The sequence below is a fragment of the Fukomys damarensis genome, unplaced genomic scaffold (genome assembly GCF_012274545.1).
Source record: "Fukomys damarensis isolate Sample0158 unplaced genomic scaffold, DMR_v1.0_HiC HiC_scaffold_15, whole genome shotgun sequence".
Lineage (NCBI taxonomy): Eukaryota > Metazoa > Chordata > Mammalia > Rodentia > Bathyergidae > Fukomys > Fukomys damarensis.
The window spans coordinates 61,232,575-61,256,247 of NW_022900927.1; the positions used below are offsets into that span (position 1 = coordinate 61,232,575).

The 23,673-nt window shown below is 51.5% G+C and overlaps 1 protein-coding gene across 1 annotated transcript in view; it reads left to right on the top strand.

Moving 5' to 3' along the window:
- The window catches only part of Utp20 (UTP20 small subunit processome component), a 68,256-nt gene that overhangs the window by 16,933 nt on the left and 27,650 nt on the right, over positions 1-23,673 (top strand). The window contains exons 16-28 of the mRNA XM_033763501.1: positions 136-286; positions 790-852; positions 1,502-1,660; positions 3,837-3,913; positions 5,194-5,273; positions 5,459-5,699; positions 9,154-9,339; positions 11,459-11,549; positions 12,775-12,860; positions 13,372-13,497; positions 17,434-17,600; positions 19,298-19,506; positions 22,580-22,723. Coding sequence (XP_033619392.1) covers positions 136-286; positions 790-852; positions 1,502-1,660; positions 3,837-3,913; positions 5,194-5,273; positions 5,459-5,699; positions 9,154-9,339; positions 11,459-11,549; positions 12,775-12,860; positions 13,372-13,497; positions 17,434-17,600; positions 19,298-19,506; positions 22,580-22,723 — 1,780 coding nt within the window. The remainder of the gene's footprint in view (positions 1-135; positions 287-789; positions 853-1,501; positions 1,661-3,836; positions 3,914-5,193; positions 5,274-5,458; positions 5,700-9,153; positions 9,340-11,458; positions 11,550-12,774; positions 12,861-13,371; positions 13,498-17,433; positions 17,601-19,297; positions 19,507-22,579; positions 22,724-23,673) is intronic.

Genomic DNA, 23,673 nt, shown 5'->3' on the forward strand with positions numbered 1-23,673 from the left:
AGCGCCAGGCATCCACATCGGGCCTCTGCGTGGCCTGTCCCTGTGGCCCGTAGCTGGCGATGGTCTGCACTTTACGGCATAGCCCCAGGGCTCAGCTCTGTGGCCCGGCCGGGCCTGCTGTCCGTCTCGTTGCAGGGCGTTTCCCACAGAGCCTCCCGTGCTGCTGCTGGCCGAGCTCTATTACCAGAGGCTGGCCTTGTGTGGCTGCAGAGGGCCGCTGTCTGAGGCCGCGCTGATGGAGCTGCTCGCCGGGCTACAGGCCAACCTTTCAGCTGGTGCTTCCAAGGTGATGTGTCCCGTGGTGCGGTCTCCCTGCAACCCCGGCGGTCACCAGAGCCAGACAGGGACTCCAGAAAGGGCTGCCGGGGGTCAGCCCGAGCCTTCCTCGCCACTGGCCTGGCCTGGCCAGCAGCAGGATCTGTGAGGGTCTTGATCAGATAAGATTCGAGGTCGCACCCCCAGGATTTGGGTTCAGTACAGTTAAAGCCCTGTAGTGAATGACATAGCTGAACGAAGATTGCCTGATTCCGTCGACTGGAAGCTTACCCAGCTCGTTGTAGTTGTTTACAGAGGGGCCTCTGGTGTCATAGTTAAAGAAACAGCTCAGTGTGGGGCGGCCTGGCCCCAGCCCCCATGTTCATCAATCCTTGACCGATGAGTGAGGCGCCAGGTGGCACTGGGTGGCAGTGAGGGCTGGACAGGCACATGCTCCTCGGATCCCCACCTGGAAATCAGCTTCTTCCTCCACTCCACCTTTGCGGTTTGAAATATGCCTTTTACTGTCTCTAGATTCGGCTTCTGACAATAAGAATCCTGAACCACTTTGATACCCGGCTTCCAGAATCGATGGAGGTATTTGAACTGCTTAAGTGGGTAGCTTTTTAAAACTAGTCTTACGTTTTTCTTTTGAGTTTTTGGAAGGATATCTTCGCTGAACTCTAGCACACTATACAAATACCTGTATTAACTGTGCACTCTATAATACACTATATAAATACCTGGCGTAAACGTTAGAATTTGAATTCTTGTTCCCACTCACCAAGGCTACTACTGAAAATCCTCAGATTCTTGGCGCGTCTGCTTTCTGCAGTTTTCCATACACGTGCACAATTTAAACCGAGGTTTTCACGGGAGTTCTCCATGCCAGTCACTCTGGCTTTACCTCCCATCTCTTAACGTTTGCATGGTGCGCCCGGGTTTAACTACCCTACTCGCCCTGGTCCCTGTGCGGCTGGCTGTGTGGGTTTTGTGCCGCAGGGAAATGGTCCCGTCGTTCAGCCGCGTGGTGGAAGAGACTGCACGATCCTTGCATCGCCGGTTTGAGGACCGTTCTCCTGGTTACCTTGCTTTTCTGAGCTGCACACTAACCCTGAACGGGCTGCAGGGAAAGCATCCCTGACCTCACTGAGAGCATCAACGTCTGAGTTCCGTCACCTCCAGTCCAGCCGCGTTTAATGTTCTTCCCGGCAAACAAGCTGAGCCCCGCACTCTCGGCCCACAGGAAGACGCAGTCTCGGGGCGGCCGTCGGCCATCGCGGTCCTGCACCAGGCGGAGCTGGTTCCCGCCACCGTGCATGACTACAGGGAGAAGCTGCTTCACCTGAGGAAGCTGAGGCACGACGCCGTGTGCGCTGCCGTCCCCGACGGGCCGCTGCAGGAGGTAAAAGTGGTGTCCTCGCCCGTCCGCTTGATTTTTCCTCCTGAATTTGCAGTTTGAGTCTTGTCTGGGGAGGCGTACTCTGTGGCTACCAAGAAAGTTTGTTCATGAAGCATCAGTCTGCGGTCCTGGTGCGAGGCCAGAGGCGCCCCAGCCTTTCAGACAGCAGGAGCAGGTGGGGAAGGCACGGCCGGGGACCGCAGCCCTCGCTCAGCTTCGCCATCTTTCCTGGAGGGACGGGAAGGGCGCAGCCCAGCAGCGTCTCCCTTGGTGACAGCAGGCGGCACAGGAGCGTGGAAAGTGTTAGCCTCGCAGCCTCAGATGCTGCAGATTCATTTAATTTTGTGCATGAACTCTTGGCAGAATTTTGTTTCTTAAACCAGTTTTGTTGGTGTGACAGCTCCGAGGTGCAGATTCCACCCTTGGAAAGCAGTGGTAGAGGAAGAGTGTGAGTGGCTGACGCGTGTCACACGAGGAAGCGAAAACGGAGTCCCAGGACTGGGGCAGTGGCACCCGGCATCTTAGAGTTGTGGAGGTCGCCAGGGGCCGAGGGTGTGGTGGCTGCACGCTGCAGTCCTGCACACTAGGAGGCTGAGGCAGGAGGTTCACAAGTTTGAGTCCCACCTGGTAACTTCATAAGGCCCTGACTCAAAATTTAAAAGAAAGAAAAGATTTCCTCAGGGAAAGCAGGGAGGAGGAGCGCAGGGTCGGGGACCAGGGGGCCGTTTGCGTGGGGGAAGCGCAGACTGGTGTGGTTGAGACGTCCTCCCTCCTGTGCTGAGGCCTGCGACGGGGACTTAGCTGAGGCTCCGGAGGCCCCGTCCCCTTTGGGTCTTGCTCTCTTGAAGCCTGTGAGAGCCCGGGTCCTGGCTGAGAAGGGCTTCCCGACCTCCCCACGGGACTTGGGCTGGCAGGCGGGTCACAGTGGTGGGCCATGCGTGCCTGGGTTAGGAGGCGCAGTGGCTGCTCCTCGGTGAGTCCCCTACTCTGTGCTTCTCAGGGATTGGGTCTTAGGATCATCTGAGCGTAGCCCCTTGCCCCAGGCCACTGTACTGTGAAAGTTGTTCGTAGAACAAGTGAATGCTAAAGAAATTACTGTTTAATCCCTCTTTCTCGTGTAGAGAGATACTTTGTAATTTTCTTTATGGCTTTTTCTTTAAATGACAAGTTCAATGTGTATTTTCATAACAAAATAACTAAAAAACACATAGGAGTTTTTGACCCTCAGCAGCCTCCTAGGAGGGAAAAAGTCCGTTCAATCCTCAAAAGTGGGCTGATTGCGTATCATGGTCCTTCAGTAAGGTCCATTTTTTATCATGGTGGTCTTGGTGGCCACTGTTTTAAAAGTTGTGGTTTTTAAAAATGAGCCAAAAGTAAAGCACTATGTTTTCTAACAAAATGACTTTGAAAGTCAAGTCTCAGTCTTCCTCATTATTCTCTTGGTTTGCATATCTGAAGTTTCCATTGCGTGAATCAAGTAGGACTCCCAATCCTGAACAAACTGAAAAGATGATTATTAATTTATTGATCACTGATTTTGTTTTTCATCCAAAGCGACACAGACCTCATCAGTACGCCAGGCCGGGGATTTAGCTCATTGTCGTGAACCTGCCTGGCAAGTGCAAGGTCCTGAGTTTAATCCTCAGTACCGGGGGATAAAGGTATTTGAAACTTAAAAGAGAAATCCTGTGTGGAGGCAGGAGGACCGCAAGTTCAAGGCCAGCCTGGGTGACTTAGCAAGACTTTGTCTCGCATAAAAATAGGAAGGGCTAGGGATGTAGCTCAGAGGTACACCACTCACCTAGCACGCGCAAGGTCTGAACCCCAGGACTGTAAGAAATTAAAAGAAAACGTTAGACCCTCTGAAGTGACCTTTTTTAAAGTACAGTTTTGAAGACTTCCCAGGTAAGGTGCTTGCCTGGCGTGTGTGAGCAGGTGTTCATAAGAGTGGAATTTAATTTTTTGTCAAATGAACATCTGGAATGACTTCAGATGCTGTTTGTTATGGAGATTCTTCTCTTTAATCGTGGATGACTTTTGGAAAAGGAAGAAAATGATTATGCACTGAATTTTGGGTTGGTCTCCGCAGCCTCTTTGTGAGCCCTGGGCTGTCCAGGCCGGGGCGTCTGTGGTCTTCGCGCCTTGTTCCCTGCTTGTGAAACAGTCCCTGTGCTTGCAGGTGCCCCTCCGTTACCTGCTGGGCATGTTGTACGTCAACTTCAGCGCGCTCTGGGACCCTGTGATCGAGCTTATAAGGTAGGCCACGGGAGGGCCCTCACTTGACCGCACGGCAGCAGGCATGGCGCCACCTGCTCCTGCCGCAGAGGGCTGAGCGCCTTTGCGGGACACAGGTGAGGAAGAATGAACAGTGACTCCAATTCCCGCTTCCGGGAGCTCAGCGTTGTGTGTCTGCCTCTGTGTACCCTGAAATGGCTTCGGAGCCCCTCCTCTCTGTCCACCTGCCTCTGTGCCACCAAAGTTATTTATAGCAGAAAGGCATACTGTAATAACTTCACACATCAAGTCGTTAAGCCGTGACTATAAAGGACTTTTCAAAACCTTTGCTGCCTAGTGTACAAAAGCCCCTTCGTATTGTTCAGGGCCCTCTGCCGGGACGTAGTAGTCAGAGCACACGGAGGGGCCTGGCGCCTCGGGAGGACTCTGTTGTCTTCCAGACGTTTGTCTGCAGATGGCCTGGCGGGCTTGGCGGGTTAGAAATATGTCCCCGTGGCCTTTCAAAGTCCTGGCTCTTACTTCTTGCTTGACAGAAGAGTAAAAGAATCCTTTTCCCAATTTGAACCAGTTTGTCTGCCTTTCACAACAGTGTGCTGAAAATGGGCCTTCTGACGTCAGTTTTGCTATGGTTTTGTCAGGAGACCACCGTGTGCGTTACCGACAGTCCCTGTCAGCAAGGTCCGTTCTCCTGTACCGGGGCCCTCGGTGCTTCTCCCCTGGCCCGAGCTGGGCTCCTGGAGTTCCTCTCTTGTGTAAAGTTTATACATATTCTTAGAAAATGAGTGGCAAAGAATATGAGAAAATAGAGAATATCGTTGCTGAGATACCAGACTATGTGAATACTGTGCGGTTCATTGCGTGTCTCTGCTAAAGACCGGAACGGATTTCTCAGGAAGTCAGTGGAGGTCTGCTTTGCCTCTGAGCTATTAGTGTTCCTGGATTTGCTGGAGGGAGGCCAACATTGTTACGTTAGCCTTGAGCACGCTGATATTTCTGTCCAGAAAGAGGTCTTCCTTAATGGGCCATGCTTCGTGTGTGTCCCATTCCTATTGTTGTGCCCTTAGAAGTAGTCTTTTTATAGGAGTCCATTTATATTGTTTAAAATACTCTTTAGACTCTTTGACTATAAATATAATTAGTACATTGTGGGCATTTTGAAAAATACGGGAAAGAGCAAAAGTTGTTACAGCCCCACGCCGTAGGACTCCCGACATTTTAGTCTCGCGCTCAGCCCTTCCCTTTCCCTGTGAGGTGTCATGGAGACTGCGCTGTGCCACATGCTCTGTGTTCTTTGCTTTTAGTTCTCATGCTCATGGAATGGAAAATAAGCAGTTTTGGAAAGTGTACTATGAACATCTGGAAAAAGCAGCTGCACGTGCGGGTAGGTAGGGGCCGGGAAGATGGCGTCTGTTCAACACTTTACTTTTGCTGTGTAATTATGCACGGAACGGGAAACGGGCTGGGGATATGTCCTCTGTTTCCCTTAGGTTGCTAGAGAATGTCGTCTCTTAAGCAGACAGCACAGTACTCACCTTCTCAACACTGTGATGGCCTTTTCTCCTGCAGAGAAAGAGCTGCAGAGCGACGTAGAAGACAAGAGGCCCACTGGAGACGGAGGTGGGGGGCAGACCCGAGAAGGAGGCGTCGGGGCTCTGTATGAGGAGCAGTTAGCACTGCAGACCGACTGTCGGGAAAGACTCGACCATGCCAACTTCCGGTTTTTGCTCTGGCGGGCTCTGGCAAAGTTCCCAGAGAGAGTGGAGCCCCGGTCCCGGGAGCTGTCCCCGCTTTTCCTGAGATTTATCAAGTGAGTGTCCTCGTCCGGGTGTATGGTCCTGGTGGGGTCTGTGGAAGAGCAGGTAGGAAGTATTCCCTTCCCCAGCTTGGCTGAGCTCTTTGTATGTCTGTCACGGTTTCTCTAAAGCTCTAGCGCTGTCAGGTAACAAGTAAACCAGTTTTGCTCACCACTGAATTTATATAACCTGTGTACTAATAAAAATGTCCTAAGCTGCCAAATGAGCAGGACCGAATAGCATTTCATCATTGTGCAGAGGCCTTGGTATTTCTTCTCTTGTGCGCATTGTCTCGCTGCCTGCCTGGGACTGGAAGATGTTTCCCAGTGGCCTGGCCCCTTCTCTTTTGAGCCCTCCTTATCTCCCGCATGCTGAGGACTGTGTGAACTCTCTGGAGCACCATTCTGATGTTGTGCCTTGTCAGTAAGAGTCCAGTTGCTTTAAACCCTGAAGATGGGGGCCCTGGCGTGCAGAACAACTACCCAAGCAGTGAGAAGTTGTTAGGTGGGAAAACACCACAGACCCGGCTCATCCGAGGCACAGCAAGGGCGTCTAGTGGTCCTGACAGGTTGGAGGTAAGGTGGGGAGCAAGGCTGGAAAGGAGCAGGAAGCAAAGGGCAGAGCAGGTCGTGGCCTCTGAGGGGCGGTGAGGACGCTGGCCTTAGCAGCCGTGAGTGGGGCCGGTGGGGCCAAGGCAGGTGATGGTCGCCTGAACTGCAGGTTTCCTGGCTGTGGTGCTGAGTGGGCCACGGCAAGGCGGTGTCAGGGAGCGGGCAGGAGGGACTGCGAGACTGACTGGGGACGCGACAACAGCTGCAGCAGTCCCGGGGAGTACTTTTTTTTTGTTTTTTGTTTTTTTGTGGTACCGGGGATTGAGCTCGGGTCCTTGCGCTTGCGAGGCAGGCTACCGAACTGCTGAGCTAAATCCCCAGCCCTCCCAAGGAGTACTTTTGAAGGGTTTTGATTTTCTGAGGTGTGTGTGTGTGTGTGTGCGTGCGCATGTGCGTGCGTGTGTGCGCGCGCCTGTGAGATACTAGGGAGGAACCCAGAGCTTTGTACTGAGCCACTGCCCTGGCCCTCCAGTACTTACTTATTTTGAGACAGGGTCTCACTAAGTGGCCATGTTGCCCGGGCTGGGCTCAAACTCGCCACCTTCCTGCCTCGGCCTGCTATTTTGAAGACTTGCAGTAGATGAGCTGCAGGATCTGCTGACAGGTTGTACACGTTACAGGTATTGTGTGGTGTTTGCAAAGAACATGGAAGAGGGTGGGAAGTGAGTATGTCTTGTAAGGTTTTGGCCTGAGCAACTCAAAGGAGAGTTAGCATTTGCTGAGATCAGGCGCATGAAGGAGTTGTCACTTCTCGGGGAGATTCAAGAGTACCTCTGAAGACCTGTTCAGTTTGAGCTGTCACTTAGGCCTTGAATTTAAGTTTGGAGTTGAAGGGGGGCTCGACCTGGAGATAGTACGTTTGGAATCTCCGGTTTATGGTAGTTAAAGGTATCAGAAAGAAGTCACCTCGGGTGTGAGTGCAGAACTAGAAAACTACCAAGGATTGACACAAGTATTTGGAGTCGGGAAAGCAGGGGAGGAGGCCACAGGAGCGCCAGGATCACCTGGTGTCCCCGGTGCAACACCGAGAATACGTGAAGTGGGGAGTGATCAGTTGTCTGAGGCTGAGGCAACCTCAGGAGAGTCGTGGTTGATGTGGTGTGAATGGGGGCTGGGGAAATGCGCTCTCGGGACGGGACGTGGGAAGGAGCGAGGAGCCAGTGCGGCCTCGTAAAGGAAGCAAGTGTGGTGCAGTAGACCGGGAGCTGGGGCAGATGGAGCCACGAGATGTCAACAGCACTCGGGTGACCTGGAGGGAGGGGAGCTGGGGACGAGAGGATGGAGCGGCCAGAGCCGTGTCCTTGATAGCTGAGACGGGGTGGGGCCCCGCGCAGCCAAGGAGGTTTGTGAGGAGGCGGTGCGCAGGTCAGCGCGTGTGGAGGTGAAGTGCGGTCTCCTCCTCCTCGTGTCGGTCTTTGGCCAGAAGTTTATGTACAGACGAGAGCAGTGTAAGATGAAGTCTGGTGGTGTTGTAGTCTGCATTTCTCATGGCCAGAGATGGCCGACGTTTCTTCATGCATTTATTGGCCCTTCGTACTTCTGAGAAGTGCCTGTTCGTGTCACTTGCCCACTTCTTGATGGTGTCTTTTATTTTGGGGAGTCTGATTTTTTTACTTCTTTATATAACATAATATTAGTCCTGTGTCAGGAATGGCTGGCAACATTTTTTTCCCATTCTGTAGGTTGTTTCTTCACTTTCGGTTTCCTTCACCATGAAGAAGCTTCTTAATTTGATGAGATCCCATTTGTCGATCCTTGCTGTTATTTTCTTGTGCAACTAGAGTTTCTGTTGGGAGGGTTAGTAAGGTCCTACCCTCAAACGTGTTATTTTATCGGTATACTTTTTAATGAGTGTATGAGTCAGTGTTTGAATGAGATCTTGTAAGTCTGATACGTTTCCTACTTCTCTAGCCTGGTGCAGCACACACAGTAGACAACAAAACATCAGTCAGGTAAATGAACAAATACAGTGGCACAGATTATTGCACTGAAAGACAGACTTCCAGCTGGTGAAAGGCTAGAAGGATGGGATTTAATAAGAACAGGGGTGTGTGTGTGTGTGTGTGTGTGTGTGTGTGTGTGTGTGTGTATTTTTTTTTTTTAAGAGGCTTTTTAGTTTGACATAACCTGGTTTGGTTTTACTTTTGCTTGCTGTGCTTTCAGGGTCTTATTTAAAAAAAAAAAAAAACAGACAAAAACAAAAGCCAATCAAACCCTTGCCTTCTGGCTCTGTAGTTCCCAGTGTCTCATCCACTTGGCAGTACATACTGAATGCACTCATCAATCCATTTTAGTTGATCTTTGTTTCTGGTCAAAGAGGCTTCGAGTTCCGTCCTTCCCTGCACGTCAGCGCTGTTCCTTGACAGTACTCTCCTGTCCACAGCACATGCTCTGAGGGCCTTGCTGGGTCGGTGTTCGCCGTGGGTGCGTGGGTTTTCCTGCAGGGCCCTGTGCTGCTCGCTCATCCGTGCATCTGCTTTAAGGCCTCACTGTTGCTTCTCGGTGTGTGTTGAGGACCGAGAGTGAGATGCCTCTGGCTCTGCTCTTCTGCTCAAGATCACCGTGTTTGGGGGCTGCGGTGCTGTGTTTTTCAAAGGAGATTACAGAGTAGAATGTATCTGGGGTGCGGTGATACTGTGACCCTAATACCACAGTTAGATTCCAGGTACAGGCAGATTTCACGAGTCTGAAATCTTTGCAGTGCTGTGCCGGTGGGTGGGCATCTTCCACCGCTTGGGTTGGCGCGACAGAGGGTGCTGTGGGAGCAGCTCGACGGGGGCCTGCCCGCGGGGACCCTGGGGGACCTGAGCGCTGAGTGTGCCTTCTCATCTGCGTTGTCGCTCTCGCCCCGCGGCAGCAACGAGTACTACCCCGTGGATCTGCAGGTGGCTCCAGCCCAGGATCTGCGGAAAAGGGCCAGAGGGTCGGGCGCAGAGGAGGCGCGAGAGGAGCCCGCTGCCGGAGATGAAGAGGATCTGGAGGAAGAGGCCAGCCCCCCGGACGAGCCCCCCCGGAGGAAAAAGACACGCAGAGCGGCCGTAAAGTGAGTTGTCCCGCCGACCGTTGCAGATGTTCAGTTGTGGGCGGGAAGACGAACACCCTGACGGGTCCTCATGAGTGCGGCTGCACCTCCCTGGGTTTTCTTTCACAGCCCAGGCAGAACTGTCGGTCTCCTGAGTCTGCTCTTCCTGAATGACCGCCCTGCCTCTGTCCGTCTGTGGGGTCGCGCCTGGCTGCCCCTTATCAGTCTCTTCTCGTTTGGCCACAGAAGGCCAGAATTGCAGGGCTTCTGAGGTCGCTGCGGCACATTGCAGCGCCTGGGCTCGCGTGTTTAAACCCTCCGGACACTCGCTCGCCGTCACAGCCGTAGGCGCCGCGTGGGGTGTGAGGGGGGGGCACTGTTCCCTGCCTTTCTTTCTTTCCTGCTGGTTATAGTTACAAACCTAAAAAAGGAAGCGCCCTTGCCTTCAGAAGTCATTTCAGGTTCTCCGAAGGCTGAGCTGAGGTGCCTGAGATCCCCTGGCTCAGCGCTCCTCTGTTATTTCACAACTGTGGCTCGTTGTCGAGTAATCCCACAGGACGTCCCAGGAGCAGCTGTCCTGACTGCCTTTTGCTAGACGCCTCGCTCTGGAAGGTCGGGTCGCGGCTGGCGATTCTACAGAAGAAATAGGCGTTAAAGTCTTAAAGTGAGGACCGGCACGCTGGGAAGACTCCGTACCCGGAGCGGACGGCTTTGGTGCCCACCGGAGGGTTTCCCATCTGCGGAGGCAGAGTGAAAGCGGGGGTCGGGAGCCACTGCGCGCCTCTTCTTTAAGTCTTCACAGCTCTCCCGCGGAAGTCGGGAACCTTTCCAAATTCGGTCCCTGTCGCGCCGGGATTGTCGCTTGGTGGTGGAGCGCTATTAGTGCATGTAAGGCCCGGGTGTGATTTGTCTGCTGCCCCATCCACACCTGCAGACCCGACCGGGTGCTCTTAGGCAGCTGGCGAGCGGGCATCACACTCGGTGCCGTCGGGGCGCCGGCCCAGGCCGATCTCTGGGAGCGGCGTCTGGGCGAGTTTTCCCCAGCGCTGCAGACTAGCTCCTGTTCTTGGATTCTTTGAGGCTGCGCGATGCATACGAAAGTGTTACTAAACCTCAGCGCAGGGAGTGGATGCCTCCGTGGAAAAATGTGAGAGTATTTGTAAAGCCGCGGGCTGTTTCTCTGAGGAGGCCGTGGCCCCGGCTCATCTGCTCTGGTCCCTCGGGGCCGTCATCGCTTTGCCCTCTTTCTCGCAGAAGCGGAGACCCACCGTTTAACGGCGCCCTCAGGAGCAGAGGCCCACTTTCCGTGTGCGCTGCTCTTCCCAGCCGTCCCAGTCTGCCGAACCGTGCTCAGAGCGCATCTCGCTTTCTTTAGTCCCCACAGAAAGCCCAGGGTGTTTCCGGGTGCTTAGCTTGTGGGAATGGGGTCAAACTTGAGTTAGGTGCTCCTCCCTCTGTTCCTAAATGGGCAGATAAATCTCCTGACCCTCAGACTTAACGCCCCTCGGGTGCTAGTGCATAGACCTCACACGCTGTGTGCCGAGAGGAGTTTTTAGCCTCCTTGACAGATGGAGTCTGTGGATGAGGAAGTTGGTCAGGTGAATGCCTTCGGCGCTGGCCTGTCGGTCTCAGTAGCTGGTGTCCTTTGTGGGGACGTCCCACGCTCCTGCTTAAGTTTGACCCACAGAGCGCTGCTCTCTTCCTCCTTGAGGTGAAGGAGCCACTGTGCTCTGATGTGGGACCGCAGTCGCCTGACATTGGCGTTTGTGTTACTGGCAAGTGAGGGAGAGTCTGTTCTGCCACTTTGCTGTCTGCTGGACAGGAAATAATCAGACAAGAAATAATTCCCAGGGTCGCCTGCGCTCACCTTTGGGACGTAGCTTTTATTGCTTTCTTTCTAATTTTGGTTTGAATCATTCTAAGCACATCCTGAAGGATTTTCTGGGGTGGGGAGCCCAGATTTCAAGGAGAGGCCTGCCTAAGCTGGGAGTTTCTGGACAATAATTTCCTAAATGTACATAATTAAAATTAGTTTGTGTAATTAACTGAAACCTGGGCGGGGTGTTTAGAATACTCATCAGAGGAATAAAATAGTAGTATTCTTTAATTAAATGATGCTCTCTATTTTGTTTTTGTTTAGGCAGTTAATTGTTCATTTGCAAGTTTTCTCTAAATTTTCAAATCCACGAGCCTTATATCTGGAATCCAAGTTATATGAATTGTATCTTCAGGTATGTAAACTAAATTATTTCATTTATTTATTCAATTATTTATTTTTGGCTTTTTTTTGAGACAGGGTCTCACTATGTAGTTGGGACTGACCTGGAACTCACTATGTATGTAGCCCAGGCTGGTCTCGAACTCACAGTGGTCCTCCTGCCTCAGCCTCCCAAGTGCTGGGATTACAGGCGTGTGCCACCATGCCCGGCTGTAAACTAAATTCTTGGCACTCCAACTCTTGTAAAATTTTCTCTATCATTTTCTTTGCCAAAGTAACTTTCAGATTTTCACTGCTTGGTGAATAGGCCCATGTCTAGATTTTAAGTTAGAATTTAAATCGGTAGACATTTCCTGTTATCTTGAGAAATAATTTGGTAGCATTAGTTTACTTGATTTTAAAGGCATATCGGGCTATTAAACATTGACCAACATTGTATTTAAAGTGAAAACAGTGGGCCGGGGATTTAGCTCAGTGGTACTGCCACATGCCTCGCAAAGCACAAGGTCCTGAGTTCAATCCCTGGTACCGTATAAAAATTTTAAAATGAAGTGAAAAAAATAAAGCATAAATTATGCCATAGGAATTAGCTTTTACAGGAGAATGGAGATTATACCAAAGACAATTGTCAACTTCTCCCCTCTAGTTGGTTCAGCCTCCGTGGAGGAGCTGGACTTCAGGATCTGTGTGACAGGAGAGCAGACAAGGGCTTGGCAGGATCCAGCACATGTCCCTGAATCCAGAGCAGGTTGCAAGCAAAACAGTTAATGTCAGAAGCTGAATACATACTGGATATCATTCTGAATTATCTGGGGAAATGAAGTTGTTTTTACTTAAGTGTTTTTAGACTGAATGACTCTGGGCAGAATTCCCTCTGTCCTGCCCATGATTCAGACAGGCCTTGCTGGTGAGGCCCCGGAGCAGCGCTCCTAACTCCCCCGTCAGGGGCCGCGGACCCCGGCCTCCTTCCCTGGCACCTCCCTTCAGCTGCTGCCTTCCTGGTGTACAGGTTCTCCGCACAGGGCCGGCCACATTCTCAGAACTGAGTGCGAATTTCACTTCCCGTGTTTTCTTTGCACATACTCCGGCCATCCTCTATTGACTCCAGGAAAATGTAGGGCTGTTGTCAGGATTGAGCTGTAACTTATCTGAAGGAAATGTAATTCCGGAAATTAACATAAGTAAATTTCTATCCTGTTGTATATATTACTTCATTTATTGTCAAACATTGTCCCTAGCTGTTGCTACACCAGGACCAAACAGTGCAGAAAATAACCTTGGATTGCATCATGACATACAAACACCCTCATATCCTTCCTTACAGGTGAGTCACTCGGAGCTGAAGAAATGTTACTTCTCTGGTTGGTCTTTATCTTTTTACATAGTAGCCCCTTTTAAACTAATTTCTTAAAGACTGAGAAATTCCTGTGTTGTAAGGTAATCAGTCATGATGCTGTTTCAAAGCAATGTGTGAAAACTGGAAATGTATCTGTTAAAGGTCGTTCTCTATGAATCATAAAGTAGGAAAGCGAACATTAATTTAAAAATACACATTGTGAAAGTTAATATCATGACTTTCATTAACATAATGCTATAAAATCTTGGTTGTTAGGGAATTATAATGGCTCGAACTAAAGAAAGCTGTTGTATCGTGCTTTTAAATGGCTCGGTTATAGACTAAATCTGATCCCTCCTGCTCCATTTGACCTTTCGAACTTCGCAGATGTGTCGTGAGGCTTGGCCTTCATGACCGTCAGCCACACTGTGCACCCTGCTCCGTGTTCTCAAAGCACGTTGACCTGCGTGACGATCTGTGCTACATTTTGTTCTTAAAGGGAAAACCTACAAAGGCTGCTCGATGACAGGACCTTTAAGGAAGAGATAGTGCATTTCAGCATTTCAGAAGACAGTGCTGTCGTGAGAACAGCCCACCGCGCAGAACTCTTTCCTATTCTGATGAGGTATTTTTTACTGATAAACGCGGTTAGTTGAAAGTATAAATAACGTTTCCTGTTGAGGAAATAACTCATTCCAATGTCTAGAGACCACGATATTTAGCAGTGCTACTGCTTTGTAAATTATAAACGGTGGAGCGCAGAGATGACCCCATAAATAGTGTGACGACCCTAAGCGCTGAGTGGAGCAGTGAATCGTGAATCTTTGTGCTCACTGCTCTGCGACGAGTGTTGGAAAGATCGTGGGGTGGGGTTGCAGAGCCCTTTGCTTGTCAGCCAGCCGGGCAGTGTGTTGGTCTGTTTTGGGGCGCAGTCTTGTAGGGTCATCGGGCTGTTTCCTGTTCATTAACGGGAGCCTGCGTGGCTCTCATCCGTAGCTCTTTGACCCCATTTAGAGCCGGCCTGAAGATGTTTGCTATAGTGGACATCAGAATACTTAATGAGTGAATGAGTGACTATATAAAATTAGCATTGGTGGATGGGAGACAAATTGCTTTATCCCAACACTCAGAAATAAGAACTGTTGACTTTACGATCTGTCAAACAATTGTAGAACAGAGATGTCAGCAATACTAATAATGTATTTGAACTCTCTAAAAGTAGACCTCAAGCCGGGCGTGGTGGCGCACGCCTGTAGTCCCAGCACTCGGGAGGCTGAGGCAGGAGGATCGCTGTGAGTTCGAGACCAGCCTGGGCTACATAGTGAGTTCCAGGTCAGTCTCAACTACATGGTGAGACCCTGTCTCAAAAGACATAAATAAATAAATAAATAAATAAATAAATAAATAAATAAAAGTAGACCTCAGATGGTTGTATGAAGCCCAGAGTAAATACCAGCTACCAAAAACCATTTGAATACATCATCTTGCATAAAATACTACTTTTTTCACCAAAATACAAGGACTGATCCAAAAATACGATGCAGTGCATGTTTAAGTAAAAAGATACTACAGTAAGAGATACATTGCCATTAGTCCCCTCCAAAGACTCCCCTTTCTTCGAACCCACTTATCCCAGCGCTCTTGCCACTTTCTGAAGCCGCTCTGGAGTCCTCTGTCATGAGGGTCTTTGCAAGGTGTGGTTAAAAATATGGTGAATGCTGCCGCCAGGTGCCGTCCAACTGAAAGGCAGCCTTGAAAAGACACTGCGTCCTCAAAGTCAGAATGACCACGCAAGGGTAATATTTTGAGTTGAGTCGGGACATTGAGGATGGCCTGGCGGCCTGACTTAGAGATGCTCACAAGAAAGGACTTCCAGAGAAGGTTAAAGAGTGGCAAGCACAATGGGACGGGTGTGTTCAAACTGGGGGGGCATTTGAGGGGATCGGTGGCAACGAGCTCTCTGTATGTGGTGGGGGTGCCAGAGATCGCACTCAGGACCTTGGGCTTGCCAGACAGGCGCTGCACACTGTGCTACGTCCCGGCCCTGTGTCTTTGATCATAACTTACGTATTGTAAGGATTCTTACATCGTGAAATGTTTCATATTAGTAGCACTCATTTCACAGGAGCACCATAATTTACTTAACCCAAGTCCCCTCTGTTCCACATCTTGTTTAACTATAGTTTTTGCTAATTTTGTTGTTTCCAAAATAGATAATGTTATGCTGATTATCTATGAATCTTTGATTAGTTAGAAGTTTTAATTTTATAGACATGTTTATTATTGTCATTAGTTCTTTATTTTCCTTCATGACTTATTCTTACTAACTATACCTTTATTTTTTATGAAGGTATATTCAGGAGGGTGGGGTGCACACTTGTAATCCCAGCACTCTGGAGGCTGAGGCAGGAGGATCGCTGAGTTCAAGCCCAGTCTGTACCACATAGTGATAATTCAAAACAACAAAGCAAAAAAAGTTAAATTTAGCCAGACATGGTGGCAGGAGCGTACAGTCCCAGCTGGGTAGGAGGCTGAGTCGGGAAGGTCATAGGTTCTAGCTCAGTTTAATGAGAGCCTGTCTCAGAAGCATTCAGGGCACAGGGTGGGAGTGACTGGCAGGGCAAGGTTCTATCCCCAGTGCTGCAAACAAGAAACAAATTTCATTTAAAACTGATACATAAAATCATAATTCTTGATGGGAAAATGAACCGCTTTAAGTCTTAGATATCTAGTTCGCGTCCAGAAGCAGGTTCTTTTCCCATCAGTTTCCCTGTTGGAATGTTTTCTCTGTCTCTGATGATCTCCGTAGCGTCGGTGTCTAGAACGGAGAAGCTGGTGCTTTGCAGTCTCTCGTGCCAGTGCCCCAGGAGCCAGGCCCGTGTGCGTGCGGCGTTCCCGCCTAATTCTTTTTTTCGGTACCAGGATCAAACTTGGGACCCTTGTGCTTGCGAGGCAGGAGGCAGAACCCATGAGCTCAGTGCCTGGCCCCTGCCTAATTCTTGTTACTTGGTGGTGACTAGTGGGTTGCATCGCATAGCTTCACAATGCTTAGGTGACCGCACCCTCGGAGGTGCCTTCCCGACCTCTTTCTGTAAAAGTTACCTTACCCTAGTCACTTGCGAGACCTTCACTCACTTTATTTTCTTATGCTCGGCTCTGTGACCTGCTCCACCTGCATGGCCCCCGGGGTGACTGGTGGTGACAGGGGCCCTCTGTCCGGGCCGAGGTGCAGTGCTCACTGCTCCTTGGGTGCAGGTCTCTGAGGTCCCTTCGGCCTCTTCTGTCTCTCGTGGGGCATCTCCAACGGGTGGCCAGGTGGGGAAACTGCTGGTGACTTCGGTGCTTCGCACAGTGGCACCAGGCCGCCCTGGCCATCCTTCGTTGCCACATACATGGAGTTAAAGTAACCCTAACCCCACTGTCCGAGCTGCGCCTCACAGCGTGGCTGCTGAGACAGGGGCGGGTGGAGGCCGTCACTGCCTGGGGCCTTCACACTGAGCCCCATTCAGCCCTTCTACTGTTTGCTTTGCTGACATGCGTGGGCTGGGCTGGAATTTGCAATCCTCCTGCCTCAGCCTTCCAAAGTTCTGGATTACAGGTGTGCATCACCACACCCTGCTCTCAGTGCTAATTTCTAATACACTAAACTCTCAGTCGGTAAAACTCCCTATTTGAAAGCTTCCTGAGGATCTCAGTAGTAATGTAAAGGGGTCCCGCATATCGAAAATCTTGAAAAGCACTGTCTAGATTTTGATGTCGAATCGGTACTTTGTGTGGCACTGAGGAAGGAGCTTTCTATGTTTAGGTTGTTACAGATTTTCCCCGGAGTGGGTGTTGGATTAGACCAGAGCACGCGTGAAGTGAAGCCTTCTGTGCGTGTTAAGTGGCTGTGTTAGCTTCCTCTGTGAGCCCATGGTCTGTGTTAGTCTGCGAGACTTCACTCCTGCTGTAGTCCCCGGGTTACCCTTTTTTAGTTTAGTGCAGCAATGTTTTAATTTTTTTAAGCAAAATTAGTACACAGTTTTATGCATTTTATTCGTTAACTCATGTCAGTATTAGGTGTTCCATCTTCATTAACAGCGATTTCTGTCTGCCCTGAAATTGTAACCTGGTTTTAGTTTTTTGCTTGAAAGTTCGCACATTCACCTGTAAGCTCTCGTGTTGCACGGGTCCCTGGTCTGGTGAGGTCTCCTTCAGACGCCCCCTCTGCTCCTTTCTGTGTTTTCTCAGCTCTTCGTCACGGTAGTTTCGTTATTTGCCCGTAGTTGTGTCTTCACTTCCTTTCGGTCTCTGCACTCTTCTTTCTCGTTTGTCCCGGGATAGATTTGCCTCTCACCTGCCTATCTTCTCACACAAAGAAAACCTTTCTGGCCTTTGTCTGTTGCCTTCTGTTTCCCTTCCTTCTGTAACTATGTGCTACGTCTCTGAGATCTGTCTTGGTTTGGGACATATCCGTGTAAACCTGTCCAGTTGCCCTAACAGCCTTTGAGGGAGACAGACAGCTGCGCCTGCGCTTGAGAATCAGGGCGCCCACAGGCTCGGTGATGTGCTCTGACTGCAGGATTCTGTACGGGCGAATGAAGAACAAGACGGGGAGCAAAACCCAGGGCAAGGCCGCCGCGGGCACGCGCACCGCCATCGTCCTGCGCTTCCTGGCGGGGACAGAGCCCGAGGAGGTCAGCGCATTCCTGAGCTTGCTGGTGGAGCCGGTGAAGCCCTTCGGGAGCGGTGAGCACCGTGGCACTGCGTCCCCTCTCTGGGTTACGGGCCCCTCCCCCCTCGCCCTGGCTCACTTCGAACAACGAGCCAGGTGGCCTGGTGCTGACCCCCGGATCCCAGCCCCGTCACTCAGGAAATGCGCGCTTTTTCCAGTGTGCACGCGTGTGGCCATCCGAGAAGTGGTGGCTGTGTTACCAGGATACACAGCATGGGTTTCTCCTGGGAAACAGAAGGCACCATGTCTGCCACACACTCGGCGGGGATCAGGGTCCGCAGGCACAGCCCTCCGCAGCCGCAGGAGCGGGTCAGCGATGGAGCGGGCAGCAGCTCTAGGTGTCCGTCAGGTGACAGGGACAGGGCTGACGCTCGCTGAGCCTCTGCGCCCGCCTTGGGACAGCCCTGTGCCCTCCACTGCCCCGTCACTACCTGACTCCCCATTTTACAGTGAGGAAGCTGAGGCTTCAAAAGTGCTGGTAGTTGGTGCTGCTGGGGTTCACACCTGGTCCTTTCTGACTGAAAACCTTTGCTTGGAGCCAAGTGCCCTCAGCGCCCGCCTGCAGTCCTAGCTCTGAGAGCCTGAGGCAAGAGAATTGCAAATGCAAGCCCAGCCTGAAAAGCCTAGCGATTTAGACCCTGTCTAAAAATAAAATTGAAAACACGGGCTAGGCTGTAGCTCGGGTGCCGATTGGGTCCACTGTGCTCCCTGATGACGGTCCCACCAGACACACAGACAACTGGGTTTTCTGGTATAATCCTGGCCTGTGGGGGAGGCTGGCTCTATTGAAAGCGGAAGTTTTGTTCAGTTATAACCCCATTCTGGAGGGAGATACACGATCCGGTGACAGATGGACTGTTATGGATCAGGAAGCTCGTGATATGGTCGCAGATGGGTTCCATAAAACTTAAAGCCAAGTATGGTGATGCACGTCTGTGATCCCAGATACCAGGCAGGCTGAGGCAGGAGGATCGCTTGGCAGGCTGAACTATACAGCAAGACCCTGTCTCACAAAATCAAAAAAAAAAATTAAAACCAGGTGTGGCAGTGCATACCTATAACCCTTCCAATCTGGGAGGATGAGGCAGGAGGTTGACAAGTTTGAGCCCCACCTGGGCAGCTTAACTGTCTCAGAATAACAGAAAAAGGGCTGGGGCTGTAGCCCAGAAGAGATGCCCTAGGTTTAATCGCCAGTCCTGCAGAAAACAAAACAGAACAACAGCAAAAAATTACGGAGTCCAATAAATTCTGAAACCAGTATTGTGGGAGTTTTTGTTTCTGTTTTTTTCAGGGGGGTTTTGTTGTTTTTTTTTTGTTTTGTTGTTTTCCATAAGGGACTTGTTTTATTTACTAAGCAGGCAGTACCAGAGAAATGTAACCTTTGGTTCTCATGCAGCAAGGAATTTATCATAGAATATAGCAAGGCAGTTTCTATGAATCTTCTGTGCTTAGCGTAGCCTGGTGAACACTGAGCACAAGAAAACTGTGCGCATCTGCCCAGAGGAACAAGACTGCCAGAAGCTCTGGCTTTTGACTGCAGCAATAAAACTGGAGGGAGGAGTCCTTGGCCTCTGTCCCCGGGTCCACTGGGCTGAAGCACACAGCTCCTTGTATCCGGTCAGCACTGCGGACAGCACAGTCTGTCAGCCACGCCGTTTGGTGTGGACTGGAAACCTGGGCTGTGTCTCACTCCGCCCCTCTCTGCCCGCAGGCGAGTGCCACACCGCTGTCCTGCGTGCGGTGGACGCCCTGGATCTGGCCAGGGTCCTCCCCCTGGGGCGGCAGCACGGCGTCCTGAACAGCCTGGAGATGGTGCTGAAGAACATGAGCCATCTCATCCACGCCTACTTGCCCACGATCCTGCAGATTCTGCTGTGCGTGACAGCCACCGCCTCCCACGTCCTGGAGCAGCGGGAGAAGGTGGGGACCCCCAGCGTAGTCTGCTGGCCTTGGGGACTGGGGCGGAGGCTGCGTGGAACTCCGCGGAGGAAGCATGCACGGCTGTGCTCCCTGCAGCCAGTGGAGACGGAGTACAGGGCAGCTCTGGGGCCTGCTTGCCCGGGAGACGTTTCTGGATGCTGTTCCGAGCCGCGGCAGCCGTGCTCGCTTGGAAAGATGTGTTTCTCTGTGTTAAATGGGAGCGTGAGGGCATAGCAAGAACTCCGTGAGTTTTAGTTTATTTATCAATACGTTAAATCTTTTAACAACGGGGCTTTTGCAGCCTGCTTAAGTAAGTGCTGTGTGGAGTGTAGGGAAATATTCCACACCTAATGTCTTCAGGGACCGGGGACTTGTTGGAGAAGTAAAGATCCAGACCAGACTTTGGCTGGTGACCCTCAGTTAGGGACAGATAGGCACAGCTTGCACTTGGTGAAACTTGCTCGGTCTGCTCTATGGATGTGCCCGGTGGACCGGCTCAAGTACAGGCAGGTTTCAGGCTGCCTTGGGGGCCGTGCGTGGACACAGTGAAGTAGGTGATGGGGCAGAATCCCGCGGTGGGACAGTCGTGCAGGTCCTGGGAGGAGACGAGGTGGCAGCAGACAGAGCTTCGGAGCACGGTAAACCGGAGGCGCTGGGCACGGTGCTGCCGGCGGGTGGCTGCGGGGGACCTGGGAGGACGGAGGGCGTTGGCTCCCGAGGGTAAGGTGCACATGATGGACGGGCGAGCTCCCTGACTGTCGCCTCGGTTCCCTTGTGGAAAAGAGGCTGTGCGAGGCCAGGAGTGGGGAAGAGGTCTCGGAAAAGCTGTGTGCAGTGAGAGCTGCAGGCCCAGGACAGGAAGACGGCGTTGCCATCGTTAGGGCAACGCTTGCCCTCGGTTCTCAGCGGCGCAGCCCTGCTCCCCGCCACCGAGGCGGGAGCCCTGCACTGCCGCTGTCCAGGCAATTCTGCCAGGCGGCCTAGCGATGCACTTCAGAGTCCAAGTTCTCCGTGCCACACATCCGCCCCTCCCGTCGCTCCTGTCCCCAGGCCCCGAGCGCAGGCTTCCCGCGGTGCCCTCAGCAGCCTGCAGTAAGCGGGACGACCGCGCTGGGCTGGGTGGGGAATTCGCGGCCCTGGTGCTAGTATGGGTTTGGTCCCTGCTCCGGATGAGCACAGTACTGTGTTTTCTGCAGATACCACCGGCAGTTTTCATCTTCCTCGAACACAGTTCAGCTGCTCGTGAACATGCAGCCCGGGAACTGAAGCCGGGGGAGACTTGGCGCTGTGCCACTTCCTCGTGCTCCTTGTCGTGCCCTCTGCCACGCTCACTGGCTTAATTCGCGAGCGCGGAGGTCTGAGGCGATCCCTGGCCCGCGCCGGGGGTTCGCTGAGGCTCGTTGTGCTCAGCTGTGCCGGGTGGGTGGAACTCAGAGTCCCACGAGTGACCCCGTCATGTTCATGGTGCCTTCGCCACAGACCGGTGGTCACCGCAGGAGACCACTTCTGCTCTCTTCATGGATTTCCGGTGCTTCTGGGTTTTGTGGACGAAGGCCATACTTACTGGGCGAGGCGGTGCCGCGCAGGAACCGAGCAGGAGGGCCACACGCGGGGCCACAGCTGTGCTGGGTGCAGGCCCCGAGCCCGGGGCCACTTGTCTGTCTCATGCCCACAACGCAGTAACGAAGTGGGAGAGCAGGAGTTGCCTGTCCCCTGGTTTGTCGGGTTTTTGTTTCGTGTTTGGTAGAAATGTCCGAGGCCTCAGCCTTTTCATTCTCTAATATCCAGTGGAAATTCTCCCCATAAAATGTACCTTCCCCAACTGTTGTAATTTCTCACCTGGCGAACGCGCCGGTCCTTTGGTTCTCGTAGTTTAGTAGGTTTGCACATGGGGGGAGCAAGCAAGGGGAGGACGAGGCTGGAGCTGTAGCACTGGGTGGAGACGCAGCTCCACTCTGCTCTGCGCTTGCACCTTAGCTGCGAGTGTGGCTTCGTCAGTGAGCAGAGGGGCGAACTGTGCTAGGAGAAGTGACTGATTGATGACACCCATTCCACCAAAGTGCGTTTTTATGTAAACTGTGTGGACATCTTCCCGCTCCTAGCTTCATTCTTCTCATTCCCTTAAGGCAGGAGTAGCCTCCCTGCATTTTTTTGGTTTTGTTTTTGTGGTGCTAGGGACAGAACTGAGCCCAGGCCTCCCCTACGCTAGGCAAGCCTTGAGCTACGCCCCAGGCCTCTTCTTTCTTTCTTCTCCAGTCCATTTCAAAATTTTGGTTTTGGTGTGGGGGGGGGGGTTGTTTGTTTGTTTGTTTGTTTTGGTACCGGGGATCAAACTGAGGTCTTTATGCTTTCGAGGCAGGCGGCAAAACCTCGAGCTAAATCCCCGGACCCTTAAATTTTGTTTTGAGGCAAGGTCGTCTTGCTAAGTTGTTCAAGTTGGCCTCGAATTCAGGATCCCCCTGATTCTGCCTCCTTAGTAGCTTAGTAGGCATGTGCTGCCATACCCGGCTGTCTAGGATAATTTTAACAAGGATACTTTTTAAATGCTAGCTGTAAGAAAGGTAAAGTACTAACAGGTAGGGGCCAGGGATTTAGCTCAGTGGTTCCGCCACCTGCTTCACAAGCGCAACGTCCCAAGTTCGATCCCTGGTACCCTCCAAAATAACAAGTTTGAAAACATAAGGGAAATGACTTTGGAGTGAACGTTTGTTTTTCCCTAATCCAAGGCCCTGTGATGGCAGACAGGTGGTTGTGTTTAGAGTGCTCTGTCCTTTGAAGAAGCCCAGGTGTGAGTTTCCCCGAGGACAGCTGGCGTGATCTCCTGCATGGGGTGACGCAGAGCGGGTCCCTCCGTTAGGGTCTCTCCGCCTCCCTTGTGCGAGGAGAGCTGTGGGCCCGCCTCGCACAGACGGTCTCCCAGGGGAACCAGGGTCCGTAGTTGCCTGGTTTGGTTCAGCCAAACCCGTGAAGAGTCAGGGGCAGCAGGGGAGGTGGTGGGAGAGGGAAAGACAGAGAGACAGAGACAGAGACAGAGACAGTTACTTCCTTGTAATAGAAAATATTTGCTTTCCAGATCCAGCTGCGGTTTATTAACCCCCTGAAAAATTTACGGCGTCTTGGAATCAAAATGGTCACCGATATCTTCCTGAACTGGGAATCCTACCAGTTCAAAACAGAAGAAATCGATGCTGTGTTCCACGGAGCAGTGTGGCCCCAGGTGAGCTTGGTTTGTGCGTTCTGCCTGCGCACTTCTGCTTCTTCCTTTATTAATAACTGATGTAGTCCACACCTCGCCCTGGTATTTATTCTCTGTTCACAGCGAGCCTTTCTGCGTTCCTGGAGTATAGCCGGGGGCAGGGGCATTGGGATTGAACCCAGGGCCTTAGCACTGCACTGCATCCACACCCCATTTTTTATTTTGAGACAGGCCCTCACTAAGTTGTCCAAGCTATGCTCGAGCTCGTGGTCCTCCTGCCTCAGCCTCCCAGTGTGCTGGGATTACAGGCGTGTGACATCATACTTAGCTTATTTCTGGAAGTTCTTAGAACATTGTTCTTTTCCTCTACCACCGAACTGAAGATCCTGAGTTTTTTTGTGTTTGTGTTTTTTGGTGGTACCGGGGATCAAACTTGGGCCCTTGTGCTCGCAAGGCACGCAGTAGAACCACTGAGCAAAGGCCCTGGCCCCCGAATTGTTTTCTTAACTCCCATATCATTTATACTGGAGGCTAACGTGAATCCATTCATGTCTCTGAGACCAGTGTGGCTTCCCACATAACAGGCCCGAGAGGAGACACACAGATGTCTCCCTCCCTCACTCGTATGATTTCGCTGGTGGTCACCACTCGATGATGAGGGTGCAGCCAGGTGTCCAGACCTTCCTGGCACCCTCTCTGCCATTTTTCTTCATTTTGTGCCTTTCCTTTTTCTGTCATCTGATCTTTGCCTGTGAACTTCTGTCTCTTGGCTGTTTTACCCTCCGGCATGACTTCTGTACATGTTCTTTTTGTTTTGTTTTGTTTTGTTTTTTGATACTGGGGATTGAACTCAGGCCCTTGCCGCTTATAAAGCCAGCACCGGAACCCATGTTCTTTTTGTTGGTTGTTTGTTTCGCTTTGCTGTGTTTTTCTTTTTTCTTTCTTTTTTTTTTTTTTTTTTTTTTTTTTTT